At 37.3% G+C, this 17,297-nt stretch overlaps 1 protein-coding gene and 1 long non-coding RNA gene across 2 annotated transcripts; one reads left to right on the forward strand and one right to left on the reverse strand.

The window, feature by feature from the left end:
* The first annotated feature begins 1,718 nt into the window (after positions 1–1,718).
* On the forward strand, positions 1,719–4,199 carry LOC107829287 (viridiflorene synthase). Its single transcript, XM_016656764.2, has 7 exons — positions 1,719–1,958; positions 2,025–2,301; positions 2,384–2,762; positions 2,844–3,062; positions 3,153–3,291; positions 3,401–3,646; positions 3,734–4,199. The coding sequence occupies exons 1-7, from the start codon at positions 1,848–1,850 to the stop codon at positions 4,028–4,030; spliced, it is 1,668 nt and encodes a 555-aa protein (XP_016512250.1). The 5' UTR covers positions 1,719–1,847; the 3' UTR covers positions 4,031–4,199.
* LOC107829288 (uncharacterized) lies at positions 2,178–6,346 on the reverse strand. The gene is made up of 2 exons (XR_001657884.2): positions 6,207–6,346; positions 2,178–2,610 (listed from the first exon to the last, which is right to left on the reverse strand). It is a non-coding gene; the product is annotated as an uncharacterized LOC107829288 (long non-coding RNA).
* Positions 6,347–17,297: the final 10,951 nt, after the last annotated feature.

Raw genomic sequence — 17,297 nt, forward strand, 5'->3', positions numbered from 1 at the left:
GCGGATCTACGTATAAGGGACGGGGTGGTATACGCCACCCGCAAGCTTTGGCCGAATCTATACAATAGTATGTATACATTCATGTATATATAGAAGAAATGTATACAAATACTTTAAGTGGCACCCTCGGTAACAAAAAGGCTCAAGGTACCACTGGCAAGACAGTGCCACTTTCACCCAAATGGTTGGGGTTCGAATCTAAGCTCACTTTTTTAAAAGCTTTTGTTTGGTGCATTTAAGACAATTACAGGGGGATCCTTTGATAAAGAAAAATTAATTGTTTTCTACGGGACCACAACTCTGAAAATTTATTTGCAGAAACTAAAAAAAGAATTCTTGAATAAGTTTTTGTTTTAATCAATGATGAAAGTTTATATTTTTGTCAGATTGCTCTAAAGTAGGACAATTGTATATAATATCGAGTGAGTTAATTTTTATGAAAAATATAAATTGAAAAATATCCATAAACTTACTTAATATTTAGAGTGCTTAGTATAAGTTTTTGCCTTAAGTATCTAAATATAAAGTGATAACGAGTCATTTTTCTTATACAAAATGCATAATCCAGTTGAATTTTTATATTTTTTTCCCAAGTTATCATAATTATTACGTAATCTTTTTGCTCGATCTATTTGTTTATATTAACTCCAAAGACGAATAACCCGAACGAAACCCAAATAGACCAAATCGATTAAATTTATAACCTATTAGATAATGTAAATTATAATATGACTACGTTCAAAAGTTTTGGTACCCGTAGCCTCTAAATCCTGGAACTGTTTCTGACAAGATAGGAGGTTTTTGCCAAACACCCTACCACCTCGGGAGGTGAAAGCTCCGGTGGATGGATTTAATTTTTATAAACAAATATTATTTACTCTCCCATGACTAGTAAAAAAGAAGTTTACAAGTGCTTTATAGTCAAGTAAGGCAACAGCTGCAACAAGAATTTCAAAAGAAATAATTAATTAAGTCAAGCAAGGTTATTTTTCGTCCAAAAGTATGATAATTAAAATTATTATTCCAGTTCTTCTATAAATTTTGACACCGTTTAAAAATTTTTTCGCATATACCCTGTTTGATTGTTATGTCCCTCGGTATATTATTTGAGTGATATCAATATACGGGTCTTTGCCAAACCCCCCACCACCACCTCGGCAGGTGAAAGCCCCGGTGGATGGATTTAATTTTAAAAGAAATATTATTTACTCTCCCATGACTAGTAAAAAAGAAGTTTACAAGTGCTTTATAGTCAAGTAAGGCAACAACTGCAACAAGAATTTCAAAAGAGAAATAATTAATTAAGTCAAGTAAGGTTATTTTTCATTCAAAAGTATGATAATTAAAATTATTATTCCAGTTCTTCTATAAATTTTGACACCGCTTACAAAATTTTCCGCATATACCCTGTTTGATTGTTATGTCCCTCGGTATATTATTTGAGTGATATCAATATACAAGATCGGGGGTCTTTGCCAAACCCCCCACCACCACCTCGGCAGGTGAAAGCCCCGGTGGATGGATTTAATTTTTAAAAAAAATACTGTATTATTTACTCTCCCATGACTAGTAAAAAAGTTTACAAGTGCTTTATAGTCAAGTAAGGCAACCTGTTGCAACAAGAGTTTCAAAAGAGAAATAATTAGTTAAGGTTGTTTGCATACTACTGAGAAAGACTCTCATCATAGCTATAAATACCCATACATTCTTTTCCATTTCGATCATCACTTAGCTTGTTCAGTTCTCTGCACCAAGAAATAAAAGATAAAAGCAAAACAAAGGAAAAAAAAAAAAAACCTCTTTAACTTGCTTTTAATTTCCACTAGCTTATATCCAGTTTTCTAGAAATGGCCCAAGCTGCCCTCATTAACAACGATGAGAAGATTGTTCGTCCAGTTGCCAATTTCTCTCCAAGTCTTTGGGGTGACAGTTTCCATTCATTCTCTGTTGACAATCAGGTATTTATATATTATGCATAGTCTTTTTAAGTTGACGTTACATGAACTTAATAAATACATTCACAGGTGGCAGAAAAATATGGTCAAGAGATTGAAACATTGAAGGAGGAAACAAGGAGTATGTTGGGAGCAGCTTGTGAAAGATCATTGGCTGAAAAGCTGAATCTGATAGACACTGTTGAGCGCCTTGGCTTAGCTTATCATTTTGAGAAACAAATAGAAGACATGTTGGATGAGATTTATAAAGAAGATCCAAACTTTGAAGGTCATGAGTACAATGATTTGTACACTTGTGCCCTTCAATTTCGAATGTTGAGACAACATGGTTACAATATCTCCCCAAGTAGGTCCATTATATATTCTTACACCAATTTTTCAACTTTTGCTGCATGAAAACTAATCTTTTGTTTTTATTCATGATCCAGAAATTTTCAGCAGATTCCAAGACGCAAACGGAAAATTCAAGGAGTCTCTTAGTCTTAGTAATGATGCAAAGGGTCTATTGAGCTTATACGAAGCTTCACATGTAAGGATTCATGGAGAGGATATTTTGGAAGAGGCACTTGCTTTTGCCACTGCTCATCTTGAATCTGCAACTCCACATTTGAAGTCACCTCTGAGTAAGCAAGTGATGCATGCTCTTGAGCAATCTCTGCATAAAAGCATTCCAAGAGTGGAGACGCGTTACTTCATCTCTATCTACGAAGAGGAGGAACTGAAAAATGATGTGCTACTTCGATTTGCTAAATTAGATTACAACTTACTTCAGATTTTGCATAAACAAGAACTCAGCCAAGTATCAAGGTACAATGATATGTTTTACGTAAAAAAACATATAAATTATTTGTTCATAATAATTTCTCATATTCTAAGGTTATTTTGTAGGTGGTGGAAAGATTTGGATTTTGTGACAACACTTCCATATGCTAGGGATAGAGCTGTTGAATGCTACTTTTGGACGATGGGGGTGTATGCTGAACCTCAATATTCTCAGGCTCGTGTCATGCTTGCTAAGACTATAGCAATGATTTCGATAGTAGATGACACATTCGATGCTTATGGCATTGTAAAAGAACTTGAGGTCTACACTGATGCCATACAGAGGTATAAACTCGTGTTTCCACAATTTATGAATTTATTAGATGGTTTCTTAAATGGGAAACTTACTATATGTTAAATTTTTTTATGTATTAGGTGGGATATTAGTCAAATTGATCGACTCCCAGACTACATGAAAATCAGTTTTAAGGCTCTTATAGACCTTTATGAAGATTATGAAAAGGAATTGTCAACGGATGGCAGATCCTATGTTGTCCACTATGCGAAAGAAAGAGTATGACTCACTGATTTATATATAACGTTTTATATCTATCTTATTTTTCTTTATAATCAGATTTATTGTTGGAATATTATATTGATTAATTTTTGTTTGTGTTAAATAGATGAAGGAAATTGTGAGAAATTATTTTGTCGAAGCAAAGTGGTTCATTGAGGGATATATGCCACCTGTTTCTGAGTATCTTAACAATGCATTAGCTACTAGCACATATTACTTGCTAACTACAACATCCTACTTGGGAATGAAATCAGCTGCCAGGGAAGATTTTGAGTGGTTGGCTACCAACCCTAAAATTTTGGAAGCCAATGTAACATTATGTCGAGTTGTAGATGACATTGCCACATATGAGGTACACATCGATCGCATTACATTAAATTAAAGCATCTTATATGATTGTTGCGGTTAAAAATATATATAATTGTAATTGCTATTTTAGGTTGAGAAGGGTAGGGGCCAAATTGCAACAGGAATTGAGTGTTATATGAGGGATTATGGCGTATCAACAGAAGTAGCAATGGAAAAATTCCAAGAAATGGCTGAGATAGCATGGAAGGATGTGAATGAAGGAATTCTTCGACCAACTCCTGTTTCTACAGAAATTCTCACTCGTATTCTCAATCTCGCTCGTATTATAGATGTCACTTACAAGCACAATCAAGATGGATACACTCATCCAGAAAAGGTTCTAAAACCTCACATCATCGCTTTACTGGTGGACTCCATTGAAATCTAAACCATTGAGTGCTTTTTTCATCTCGGTGATCGTTTTATTTTTATTTTTAAATAAAGGATCAGAACTGTGTTTCTGTGTTCCTCTTTATATAAGCAAGTTGAGTTTCCTACTTCTGTTCAAACCCTGTGTTTGTTCTTGGCGTCTGAATAATATAATTTTGTTTGCCTAACTTTCTTCTTCTTGTTTGTTAAATTAACTGTTGGTTGCTGCTGAAAAAAATAAACGTAAAATATGTGACACAATACTTAAGCGCCACATATAATTAGCTCGTGTATCAGCAGAAAAAGAAAACCAGGATAATTTGTGAGTATTTTGTAAGTGGAGGAGAACTCTGAGAATTTCCAAATGTTTTGGGAGTGAAAGAATGTCACTTCTTAGAAAAACACACTTAAACCACTTCTTCAACAAATAGCTTTAAAAAATAAAAACTTTTTGCAAAAATTTCTTGAGGAAACTTAAACAAACACATTTTTAGAAACCACTAATTGTCACATAATGTACTACTTTTCCTATCCTGATTATTTTTTTGGTTTATTTAGCTTCCTAGGCCTATCCGTTTGATCAGTTTTGAAAGTGAAACAAAGAAAGGATATTAGTTCATCTTTTGAAGAAAACAATTCCAAGACTTGAATCCAGTATAATGCATAAGTAAGATTAAAAGGAAAAAGCTATCTCGATTTTGAATTCTGAAATTCATTTCTGTATAGTTCTCAGACAGAGGACAGAAGTTTCTATTAAGATCATAGCACAATAATTAACATTATATTTAAAGATTCTAACTATCTTTACCAAATGTGGAAGTTCAGAAAAAGCCTTTCTGCGTCATGTTTACACTCAAAAGTAAGGCTAGTAGTAAGCAAGGTATTTTCTCGATAGGCGCAAAGAACTGTTTCCTATTTGTTCTGTTATCTTTCAGCAACAAGGTTAAAAATAGTAAATGACGATCATTTTGGGTATCTTACCTTAAAAGAAATTAATTTTGTTATCTTTCGTAGATCGGAAAATGTAATTTTACTGGAATGTTGTGGTGAAAGTGAATCCGTAGCTTATAGATAAAGTATTAGTTGTCAATTGTGGTGTCATATGATGTATATAGTACTTGTGTTCATACTCAATGATGTTTGAGAGTTTGAGAGCATATCAGAAATAGAACATAACAGGGATAACTTGCGTCATATACATAGGTTGCTGATGTATGTATCCACAATTTCAGAGGTTGAAACCTAAAGAAACAACAATAGGAGAATACTATATAAGAGTACGAAAAAGTTAAAGCTAAGGTCTTAAAAGCTTTTACATTTGGCTGCAGTGAGCAAAGATTATTTTTTCTAATTTTTTTGTTCTAGTTAAGTTAGACGGTTGCTCTGATGGCAAGCAACCTCTACTTTCAACCAAGAGGTTGTGAGTTCGAGTCACCCAAGAACAAGGTGGGGAGTTCTTGGAGGGAAGGATGCCGAGGGTCTATTGGAAACAGCCTCTCTACCTCATGGTAGGGGTAAGGTCTGCGTACACACTACCCTCCCCAGACCCACTAGTGGAATTATACTGGGTTGTTGTTGTTGTTGTTGTTGATATGTTGGTTGTAGTAACCAATTTTTGTTAAAGAAAATAGAAACAAAGGGAGAAAATTACATGTTACAGAGAAAAAAGTGTTCATTTCCCCCCTTTAGCAATTTTTACTTTGGCGAACCTGTTCAGGCATTCAGAAATGTGTGACCATCATATTCCAACAAAATGGATAAAAAGAAATTCAGCAATGCCATGTATCATCACTTATGAATCCATTTGTTTAAATAGGCATTCTAAAAAAAGAACATTCCTTTGGTCACAAATTCAATTCAAAGACCGAAGAGTAAAGCATAAAGCGATCGTTCATTGAAAAATCTGTGTTCAATTTTATCGTTAAATTAGTCTTCTAATGGAAAACATGTGCTCCTAGAGTGAGAATAAAAGATAGCTGCATAACTTAAGTTAAGGGCAGACCTTAATTCCAGGGTACTTTATTTTGACCATAAGATATAATACTTTCACTGATTCTCTTCTCTTTAGATTATGGAATGAACAAGCACATAGAAGAGAAAGTTAAAATGAATAATAACAACAATAATTTGCAGCATGAAATCGACAAAATTTGAAAAGAAGTAGAAGAAGATAAAATCAAAAATTGAGGGTTTACCTAAAATTGCTGAGAAGATGAATGGATCTATTAAGAGAGTAGTCCTTCAGAAAGCTACCGAGATTCTAGAGTTTGTATCAGATATTTTGCAAAAGAAATAAAGGCACGCAGTTTCACACATAAAAATTTAAAGGGCTCAGATTTCGCGGTGGTTGGAGATTGAGACCCAGATCTTCACATAAATCTGTTGCTTTTAGCCTTCATAGTTGTTTAACAGGGAGATACATGTAAATTATCGTAGAAATGGGAGAGTTGTCTTTCACGTGTGAAATGACGATTTTACCCTTGGTCGTCCAACAAAGCTTCACTTATTATTATTATATAGCTAAAAAAAATAAAAGTAGCGACTCTAAAAATACAAGTATTTGATAAATGTTATAAAATAAAAATAATTTAGTAAAACATGAACAAGAAATTGAGATAGAGAGAAGGAAGAGATTTTCTTATTCAATTGTGTGTATTTTCTTATCTATTACAAGACTTTTATATAGACATGAAAAGTGAAGAAAAATATGTCATTAAATATGTTATTGAATATGTCATTAAGCATTTGAGAAGATCATGGAGGAAGAGTAGACATCCACCATAATTTGATTTTTCTTATAACAGTAAATCACTTGGATGTCCATAGATAATGTGTCTCGTTAAAATCTTATTAGGAAAAAACCTTATGGGAAAAAATCCTAGTGAAGGAAAAAGAGTACACATGTTTAGAAATACGCCTTTTGATTGCCTCGTTAAAAACCTTGCAAGGAAAACCCAGTGGGGCAAAACCTTGTAAGGGAAAAATAGTACAATGCGTATTAACTCCCCCTGATGGGAGCATCAATTCACATCCTTGAGCCTTCGCATCCCAATCTTGTACACTAGTTTCTTGAAGGTTGACGTCGGTAGAGATTTGGTGAACAGATCAGCCATATTATCACTTGAACGGATCTGTTGCACATTGATATCACCATTCTTTTGACGATCATGTGTGAAAAATAGCTTTGGTGAAATTTGTTTTGTCATGTCCCCTTTATGAATCCTCCCTTCAACTGGGCTATGCATGTTGCATTGTCTTCATATAAAATTGTGGGTAGTTTGTCATACTTCAAACCACATTTGTCTCGAATAAGGTGTATTATATACCTCAACCATACACATTCTCGACTTGCTTCATGAATAGCAATTATCTAAGCATGATTAGATGAAGTAGCCACGATTGATTGCTTAGTCGATCGCCAAGATATGGCAGCGCCTCCATATGTAAACACATAGCCTGTTTGAGATCGAGCCTTATGTGGGTCATATAAATACCCAGCATCGGCATAACCAACAAGATCAGGACTGCAATCATTGCCATAAAATAATCCCATATCGGTAGTCCCTTTTAGATACCGCAATATGTGTTTGATTCCATTCCAATGTCTCCTTGTAGGAGCAGAGCTATATCTTGTTAAGACATTAACTGAAAAAGTTATGACATACCTTGTAATGTTAGAAAGATACATTAGTGCACCAATTGCACTAAGATATGGTACTTCGGGACCAAGAAGCTCTTCATTATTTTCATGAAGTCGGAATGGATGTGCTTTATCCATATATAATCGCTTTAAAATCATTTTAGTGTATGTTGATTGATGGACAAAAATTCCATCTTTCATATACTCAATTTGTAGACCAAGACAAAATTTTGTCTTTCCAAGATCTTTCATTTCAAATTCTTTCTTTAAATAGTCTACTGCTTTAGGAAGCTCCCTAGGAGTTCCAATGATATTTAAATCATCAACATACACGGTGATTATAACAAATTTAGATCCAGATCTGTGATGACCCAAAATGTCATCTTTAAATTTAATAATTAATTCTGTGTTCTAAGACCTCAAAAATTACTATTTATCCTTCTTCGACTTGCGTGCACAGTCCATAAAATTTTTCGAAAAGTTTTCAGGTGAAAAATGGATTAAAATGTGAATTAGAGCTTTAAAACTCAACTGAATTGACTTTGGTCAATATTTTGAGCAAACGGACTCGGATAAGTATTTTAACAGTTTCGGTAGGTCCGTATCGTTATTTGGGACTTAGGCGTATGCCCGGAATCAAATTCCGAGGTCCCTAGCCCGAGATATAGAATTTTGATGAAAAATTTAAAGTTTAAGTTTAAATAGTGAACGGATGTCGAATTATGTACAAATGACCCCGGAATAGAATTTTGATGATTCCAACAGCTCCGTATGGTGATTTTGGACTTAGGAGCGTGATCGGAATTTTATTTGAAAGTCCGTAGTAAAATTAGATTTGAAATGGCTAAAATAGGAATTTAAAGTTTGGAAGTTTGACCGGGGAGTTGACTTTTTAATATCGGGCTCGGAATTCAATTCTAAAAATTTTTACAGCTCCGTTATGTCAAAAATCGGGCTGCTCAAAATCAAGGTCCCTATCAAAATCGAGGTCCCTGTCAAAATCGAGGTCCCTGTCAAAATCGAGGTCCCTGACAAAATCGAGGTCCCTGACAAAATCGAGGTCCCTAACAAATCGAGGTACATGACAAATCGAGGTCCATAACAAATCGAGGTCCATAACAAATCGAGATCTCTTACAAATCGAGGTCTATAACAAATCGAGGTCCATGACAAATCGAGGTCCCTCACAAATCGAGGTCCCTAAGAAATCGAGGTCCCTTACAAATCGAGGTCCCTAAGAAATTGAGGTCCCTTACAAATCAAGGTCCCTTACAAATCGAGGTCCATGACAAATCGAGGTCCCTTACAAATCGAGGTCCCTGACAAAATCGAGGTCCCTTACAAATCGAGGTCCCTTACAAATTGAGGTCCATAACAAATCGAGGTCCCTTACAAATCGAGGTCCATAACAAATCGAGGTCCTTACAAATCGAGATCCATAACAATCGAGGTCCCTTACAAAATCGAGGTCCCTAACAAATCGAGGTCCCTTACAAATCGAGGCAGCCCATGATCGGACTCCATGATCGGACTCCCTATGATCGGACTCCCCATGATCGGACTCCATGATCGGACCCCATGATCGAGGTCACCCTGGACAGATCTGTAAGTTATAAAAACAGGGAGGCTTCATCCATTTCGCCATTTTTAACAACTTGGAGCTTGAGCAGAAGCGATATTTGATATATTTTCAAGAAAAAATATTGGGGTAAGTGATTCTAACTCGGATTTGGTCAATATACATGAATATATCATTGTTTTCACCATTTAATTAGTGTTTTGAGATTGAAATTTGGAAAATTTTAGAAAATCTCATAGAAACGAAAATTTAAGATTTGGAGGTCGAGTTGTTATCGGATTTTAGTAAAATTGGTATGGGTGGACTCGTAATTGAATGGGTTATCGGATTTTATAAGTTTCGCCGGATTCCGAGATGTGGGCCCCACAGGCAAATTTTGAGCTAATTTCGGATTTTAATGAAAACGTAATATTTTCTTATGAAATTGGTTACTATAATTTTTGTTGACTGTATCGAATTAATTATGACTAGATACAAGTCGATCGGAGCCAGAAATTCGAGGAAAAAGCATAATACTTAGTTAAATTGGAGCAAGTCGAGGTAAGTGACTTGTCTAACTTTGTGTGGGGGAAATTTCCCCTAGAATTAATATGAATGTGATTATTAAAATGTGTTGAAAGTCGTGTACATGAGGTGACGAGTGTGTACACGGGCTAAATGTGAAAGATTATATTTTTAAATTGTGTAGATCGCTATTGCGCATTTATTAAATTATTTTATCTTGTTATATTCTTCATCAATGATATGATATATATACTTCAAATTTGTTTGACCTTTTCCTACTAATTGTTTGACCTGTTTAGTTGAAACTTGGTTTCTTTAAATCTGTGCATTATTTGAAGGTTGATTTTCTTTAGATTAAATATTATTAATATGAAGTATTTGACATTTTTAAACTTGATATTGAAGCAACGTATTAAAGATTTTGAAATATTATTTTCCTGAATTATTTACTCCTGAATATTTTTGTACTCATTGTGATGGAGCAGTGAGCTCTTTATTGTGGAAAAATATTATTGTTGGATTATTTTGGCATGAGCCGTGAGCTCTTTATTATTGAAAAATATTGTTGTCGATTTATTTTTGGAAAAATTGAAATATTGGGCACTTGAGGTGCAAATTGTGATATATTGTGATATTGATACGCATGCGGTGGTATAAGGTCTGGGTGTTGAAACGCATGCGGTGAGATAAGGGTGGCTTGATACGCGTGGCTAGTAGGGGAACTACTAGAAGTCATGCGGTATGATAAGGGTGGCTAAAACGCGGGATGCTATTTCGGGAAAAATATTTTTTTTAAAATAAATTGTGAAGGCTCCCACGGTGATATAAAAAAATGAGATATTGTAAATTTATTTATGATTTGGGACTACGAGGCGGTACCTCGTGAGTGCCCTTGTTGATATTGATTTATGGCCATAGTTGCTTTCGATTAATTGTTGTGATTTTCATAAAGTTGAAGGAAATTCTGTTTTGATTCCACGAGATATTATTTGTAATTATTTGATGTCATTAAATGTGACATACTATTTGATTCATTTCCAATGTCATTTTATTTTACTACATTGATAAATATTTTACCATGCCATTATTATATTCCAGTAGGGCCTCACCTGACCTCGTCACTACTCTACCGAGGTTAGGCTTGGCACTTACTGGGTACCGCTGTGGTGTACTCATACTACGCTTCTGCACATCTTTTTGTGCAGATCCAGGTACATTTTACCAGCCTAGACGTCAGTGAGTTACCTACGCACAGAGACTTCGAGGTATATCTGCCAGCGTCCGCAGACTCCGGAGTCCCCTTCTATTATTTTATGTTGCTTCCTTATATTTTATTTAGACCTTGACATATAGAGACATTGAGAATAAATTCTTAGAAGCTTGTGACTTATTTCTACCGGGTTTTAGGAGTTGAAATTATTTGAATTGTAGTTTATTTATTTCAGATATTTATTATTATTTCGCATTGATAGGCTTACCTAGTCTTAGAGACTAGGTGCCATCACGACATCCTACGGAGGGAATTTGGGGTTGTGACAAGTTGGTATCAGAGCACTAGGTTCATAGGTATTATGAGTCACAAGCAGGTTTAGTAGAGTCTTGTGGATCGGTACGGAGACATCTGCACTTATCTTCGAGAGGCTATGGAACTGTTAGGAAATATTCATTTCTTTGATTCCTTATCGTGCGACATTGATTTAGCTTGAAACATATATCTTATATTCCTTTGTATCCACTCGTGTATGACATTGCGCACTCAATATCAGTTGTGCGTCGACGGTTCGTGATGCCGCAGATGGACTACGAGGGAGCCAGAAATGCTCAAACATTGCCTTAACGTGTGGTTGCGACTGAAGATGTGGGCGTATTGAGAGATCACCTAGTGAATCATGTGCGGGGTGCAACGGACATTGGCGTCTGGTTGATTTATACGAGCTGTGAAGGTTATTATTGTGGATCATCGGACGTTGTGACCTATGACTTCACACCGTCCACTATCAATAGGTGGATTGTGGGGTCATGTATTATATCGGTTTTGGGCCTGAAATGTATATATGTGGTACTGAAAGGTTCCCTAAAATTTACACATGTTTAAGGCCTGAGATTTCGTAGAGGATAAGGTTGGGACTTGCGGTATGTACGCCTCCTTAATAATCCTATACTTCAATATCAAAGGAGTTATAGAAACAACTCTAAATTTGTAGAAGGTCTACTCAGCGTGGAATTCATTGTTGCGGATTTGGGGGTGCTTTGGAGGAAGTATAGTTGTTGACGAGATTCTGGACTATGTGGTTCGTGCCAAGATTTGTTTGTATGGAGCTCTACTTTTGTGATCTTTGTGATCAAAGAGTATGTTAAGAAATGGGTCAGCTCAACAGTGTTGAGTCAACATAACAAAAGAAGAAATTTTCCTTGGGAGAGATAATTCTCCACCGGTGTTCGTGGCAAGCCTATGAAGAGGGCAGACCAACCAATGCAACACCGCCCACTTGGCTCAGTTCTCAGAAATGCTTTTTAAAGAGTTTGTTTCCCAGACTCTCCGTAATACATGGCGCATAGGGTTTGAACGGTTGCGCCAGGTCACCATTGACGGTGTCAGTAAATGCCATCAAGTTCAATAAGTTATCCCGTCATACTCCTACTTTGCTTCCTACAGCCAGAGGGCGAGTTTACAGACTCATTAAAGGACTCAATTATGATCGTAAAATTTTGTATGACTCGGAAGCTACAAGCTGATACTTCATTGCTGCTAGTTGTACAAATTACCAAGATATTAGAATGTGTTCGGGGTGAGGAAAAAAAACAAAAAAAAAAAAGGAAACTAAGGAGACCAAGACGTCTCGAGGTTCTGGGGGATTAAGTGGATTCTACACTGCAAGTATAAATCATTATGGAGGGGGCTCAGGCAGTCGGCCAGCCCAGTCCGCACATCAGATTACTCGGGGTGCTCCAGTAAGTTCTTTTAATGCACCAACGACATGAGTTCCTACAATGGTTATTCCAGTTATCTTGCACAGACTCAATATGAGCATCCAAACCTGCAAAGGGGTTGTTATGAATACGGTGATACTAGGCACATCATGAGAAAAATTGTCAAAAACTTGGGAGAGACTTATTTCATCAAAGCACTCAGGCTATGTGCCCCATTGCAGTTACTACACTACCCACACGACCAGTTAGGGGTGGAGGACAGACGGGTAGAAGGTGTCCTAGAGGTGGAGACCCAACCGTTGATATATTTGTTTTATGGTATGGCGGAGGTCGCTAAATCATTTGGTGTCGTTACATGTACGACCTTGATACAATATAAAGGAATAAATTCCTTAACTTGATTCGGTTCTGAGTATCGAGACGAGTCCTCCTATTGTGCTCCACTTATGAGTGAGTTTCATAATTCTACAATCTACTTATGTGTTTACTCTTGTTGGGAGATTCCATGGAGATAACTACGCCTATCATTCCATGTTGGTCACTAATAAGACCTGTGAGGCTAAATGTGGTTTTCTGTTACTCATTTCGGTAAGTTTTTATGTAATTTACGGATAATTAATTACAAATTGTGAATTATATGCCTTACCGGTATGGGGTTCATTATGTGTTGTGATTTGGTGTAACCGAAATTATTTAAAAGGAGAAAATGAAAATTTTCAATTGGCACAATGTGCATATTACTTGTGATTCAGAACCGAGGACGAGATCCTCGCATTTTAATATAAACTGATATGTTTAAATCGGGCTACGAGCTGCGGTGGAAGTTATATAAGGACGAGATCCTTGTGAGGAAAATTCTTGTGTTTAAGTTCTCCCTTGTGAATTTTATCTTGTACTATAGTACTAATAGGGAGTCATGCCTGTTAGGCTTATTTGAAAATTCTATATGAAATTCTCGGTGCATACTTGCCAATTTTGTGTTGTAATTATTGAGTTTTAACCTACGAGGTAGGTTCCCTCCTAGGTGACGTTAAAGGTGACTCGTTAATTCGGGTAAATAATTATGAGGTCTTCATGTCTCGTATCTCGTTATCAGTATTGTGAAGGTTTAAAACGAGATTTTTGTTAACATAAAGTTAATTGACGTTTTTGTAATTGATTATGAACAACTATTAAGACCAGATTGACCTAGAAGGGTGCTCCGTTCATATGGGCCAAGGAATGTAAGGAGAGGTTCCAAAAGTTTAAGACAACTTTGACTACAACCCCAATGTTGGTATTACCTACAGGTTCAGGATCTTATATTGTGTATTGTGATGCGCCGCGTATTGACCTCGGCGCAGTGTTGATGCAAGACGGTAGGGTGATTGCCTACGCATCCAGAGAGTTAAAAGTGCATGAGAAGAATTATCTTGTACACAACCTTGAGTTAGCAGCTATTGTTCATGCCTTAAAGATTTGGCGGCATTATTTGTACGGTGTCCATTACGAGGTCTACACCGATCACCGAAGTTTACAAAATTTGTTTAAACAGAAGGATCTTAATTTGCGGCAGCGGAGATGGTTGGAGTTGCTTAAGGATTATGCTATCACCATTCTCTATCATCTTGGGAAGGCCAATGTAGTGGCCAATGCCTTGAGTCGTAAGGCGGAGAGTTTGGGCAGCATAGCATATTTACCGGAAGTAGAGAGGCCTTTGGCCTTGGATGTTCAGGCCTTGGCCAACCAGTTTGTCAGATTGGATATTTTCGATCCGAGTCGAGTTTTGGCTTGAGTGGTTTCTCAGTCTTCTCTTTATGATCGTATCAGGGAACGTCAGTATGATGACCCCCATCTACTTATCCTTAAGGACACAGTTCAGCATGGCGATACCAAGGAAGTCACTATTAGAGATGAAGATGTATTACAGATGTAGGGCAGGCTATGTGTGCCAAATATAAATGGTTTTCGTGAATTGATTCTCCAAGAGGCTCACAGTTTGCGGTACTCCATACATTCGGGTGCTGCGAAGATGTAGCAAGACTTGAGACAACACTATTGGTGGAGGCGGATGAAGAAAGACATAGTGGAATATGTAGCTCGGTGCCTAAATTGTCAGCAGGTGAAATATGAGCATCAACGACCGGGGGGATTACTTCAGAAGTTGGAAATTCCAGAATGGAAATGGGGGCGGATCACTATGGATTTCATTGTTGGGCTCCCACAGACTCGGAGGAAGTTCGATGTAGTTTGGGTGATTGTGGATAGATTGACCAAGTCAGCTAATTTTATTCCTCTGATTACTACATACTCTTCAGAGCAGCTGGCTCCGGTATATATTCGCGAGATTGTCAGACATCACAGTGTACCGGTATCTATCATCTCTGACCGGGGTACATAGTTTACCTTACGGTTTTAGAGGGCTGTACATCGAGAGTTGGGTTCTCGTGTGGAGTTGAGTATAAAATTTCACCCTCAGACGGACAGTCAGTCCGAACGCACTATTCAGATACTGGAGGATATGCTTCGTGCGTGTGTAATAGATTTTGGGGGTGCTTGGGATCAGTTCTTACCACTTGCGGAGTTTGCTTACAACAACAGTTACTAGTCAAAGATTCAGACGGCTCTGTATAAGGCCTTGCATGGCAGGCGGTGCCGGTCCCCAGTGGGTTGGTTCGAACCAGGCGAGGCTAGACTTTTGGGTACAGACTTGGTTCAGGATGCCCTGGAAAAGGTTAAGTTGATTCAGGATTGACTTCGTACAGTCCAATCTTGACAGAAGAGTTATGCGGATCGGAAGGTTTGTGATATTGCATTCATAGTTGGTGAGCGGGTATTGCTCCGGGTTTCGCCTATGAAGGGTGTGATGAAGTTCGGGAATAAGGGCAAGTTGAGCCCTAGGTATATTGGGCCATTTGAGATTCTTGAGAGAGTTGGAGAGGTGGATTACAAGTTTGTACTACCACCTAGTCTCTCTGGGGTTCATCCGGTATTCCATGTTTCCATGTTTCGGAAATATCATGGCGATCCGTCTCATGTGTTGGACTTCAGTTCGGTTCAGTTGGACAAGGATCTATCTAATGTTGAGGAACCAGTGACTATTTTGGATAGGCAGGATCAAAAGCTGAGGTCAAAGAACATTGCTTCCGTGAAGGTTTAGTGGACGGGTCATCCGGTCAAAGAGGCGACTTGGGAGACTGAGCATGATATGCGCAACTGTTATCCACACTTATTCACCAGCTTAGGTACTTTTTCTAACTCCGTTCGAGGACGAACGTTTGTTTTAGAGGTGGAGAATGTGATGACCCAAAATGTCATCTTTAAATTTAATAATTAATTCTGTGTTCTAAGACCTCGAAAAGCACTATTTATCCTTCCTCGACTTGTGTGCGCAGTCCATAAAATTTTCCGAAAAGTTTTCAGGTGAAAAATGGATTAAAATATGAATTAGAGCTTTAAAACTCAATTGAATTGACTTTGGTCAATATTTTGAGCAAACGGACTCGGATAAGTATTTTGACAGTTCTGGTAGGTCCGTATCGTTATTTAGGACTTAGGCGTATGCCCGGAATCAAATTCCGAGGTCCCTAGCCCGAGATATGGAATTTTGATGAAAAATTTAAAGTTTAAGTTTAAATAGTGAACGGATGTCGAATTATGTGCAAATGACCCCGGAATAGAATTTTGATGATTCCAACAGCTCCGTATGGTGATTTTGGACTTAGGAGCGTGATCGAAATTTTATTTGGAAGTCCGTAGTAAAATTAGGTTTGAAGTGGCTAAAATAGGAATTTAAAGTTTGGAAGTTTGACCGGGGAGTTGACTTTTTTATATCGGGCTCGGAATTCAGTTCTGAAAATTTTTACAGCTCCGTTATGTCATTTATGACTTGTGTGCAAAATTTGAAGTCATTCGGACTTGATTTGATAGGTTTCGACATCGAATGTAGAAGTTGGAAATTCTAAGTTTCATTAAGATTGAATTGGAGCATGATTCGTGATTTTTTAGCGTTGTTTGATATGATTTGAGGTTTCAAATAAATTCGTATGATGTTTTAGGATTTGTTGGTATTTTGGGTTGAGGTCCCGAGGGCCTCGGGTGAGTTTCGGATGGTTAACGAATCAAAAGTGGGACTTAGCTGCTGCAATTTTTCTGCTGGAAATGCTGTCAAAAATCGGGCTGCTGTCAAAATCGAGGTCCCTGACAAAATCAAGGTCCCTAACAAATCGAGGTACATGACAAATCGAGGTCCATAACAAATCGAGGTCCATAACAAATCGAGGTCTCTTACAAATCGAGGTCTATAACAAATCGAGGTCCATGACAAATCGAGGTCCCTCACAAATCGAGGTCCCTAAGAAATCGAGGTCCCTTACAAATCGAGGTCCCTTACAAATCGAGGTCCCTAAGAAATTGAGGTCCCTTACAAATCAAGGTCCCTTACAAATCGAGGTCCATGACAAATCGAGGTCCCTTACAAATCGAGGTCCCTGACAAAATCGAGGTCCCTTACAAATCGAGGTCCCTGACAAAATCGAGGTCCCTTACAAATTGAGGTCCATAACAAATCGAGGTCCCTTACAAATCGAGGTCCCTTACAAATCGAGGTCCCTTACAAATCGAGGTCCATAACAAATCGAGGTCCCTTACAAA

This window comes from Nicotiana tabacum, chromosome 19, assembly GCF_000715075.1.
Source record: "Nicotiana tabacum cultivar K326 chromosome 19, ASM71507v2, whole genome shotgun sequence".
Lineage (NCBI taxonomy): Eukaryota > Viridiplantae > Streptophyta > Magnoliopsida > Solanales > Solanaceae > Nicotiana > Nicotiana tabacum.

Coding starts and splice junctions, on each gene's coding strand:
- LOC107829287 (XM_016656764.2), top strand. CDS start 1,848: ATGGCCCAAGCTGCCCTCATTAACAACGATGAGAAGATTGTTCGTCCA. Junction 3,292..3,400: donor TCCACTATGCGAAAGAAAGA/GTATGACTCACT, acceptor TGTGTTAAATAG/ATGAAGGAAATTGTGAGAAA. Junction 3,647..3,733: donor ATGACATTGCCACATATGAG/GTACACATCGAT, acceptor TTGCTATTTTAG/GTTGAGAAGGGTAGGGGCCA.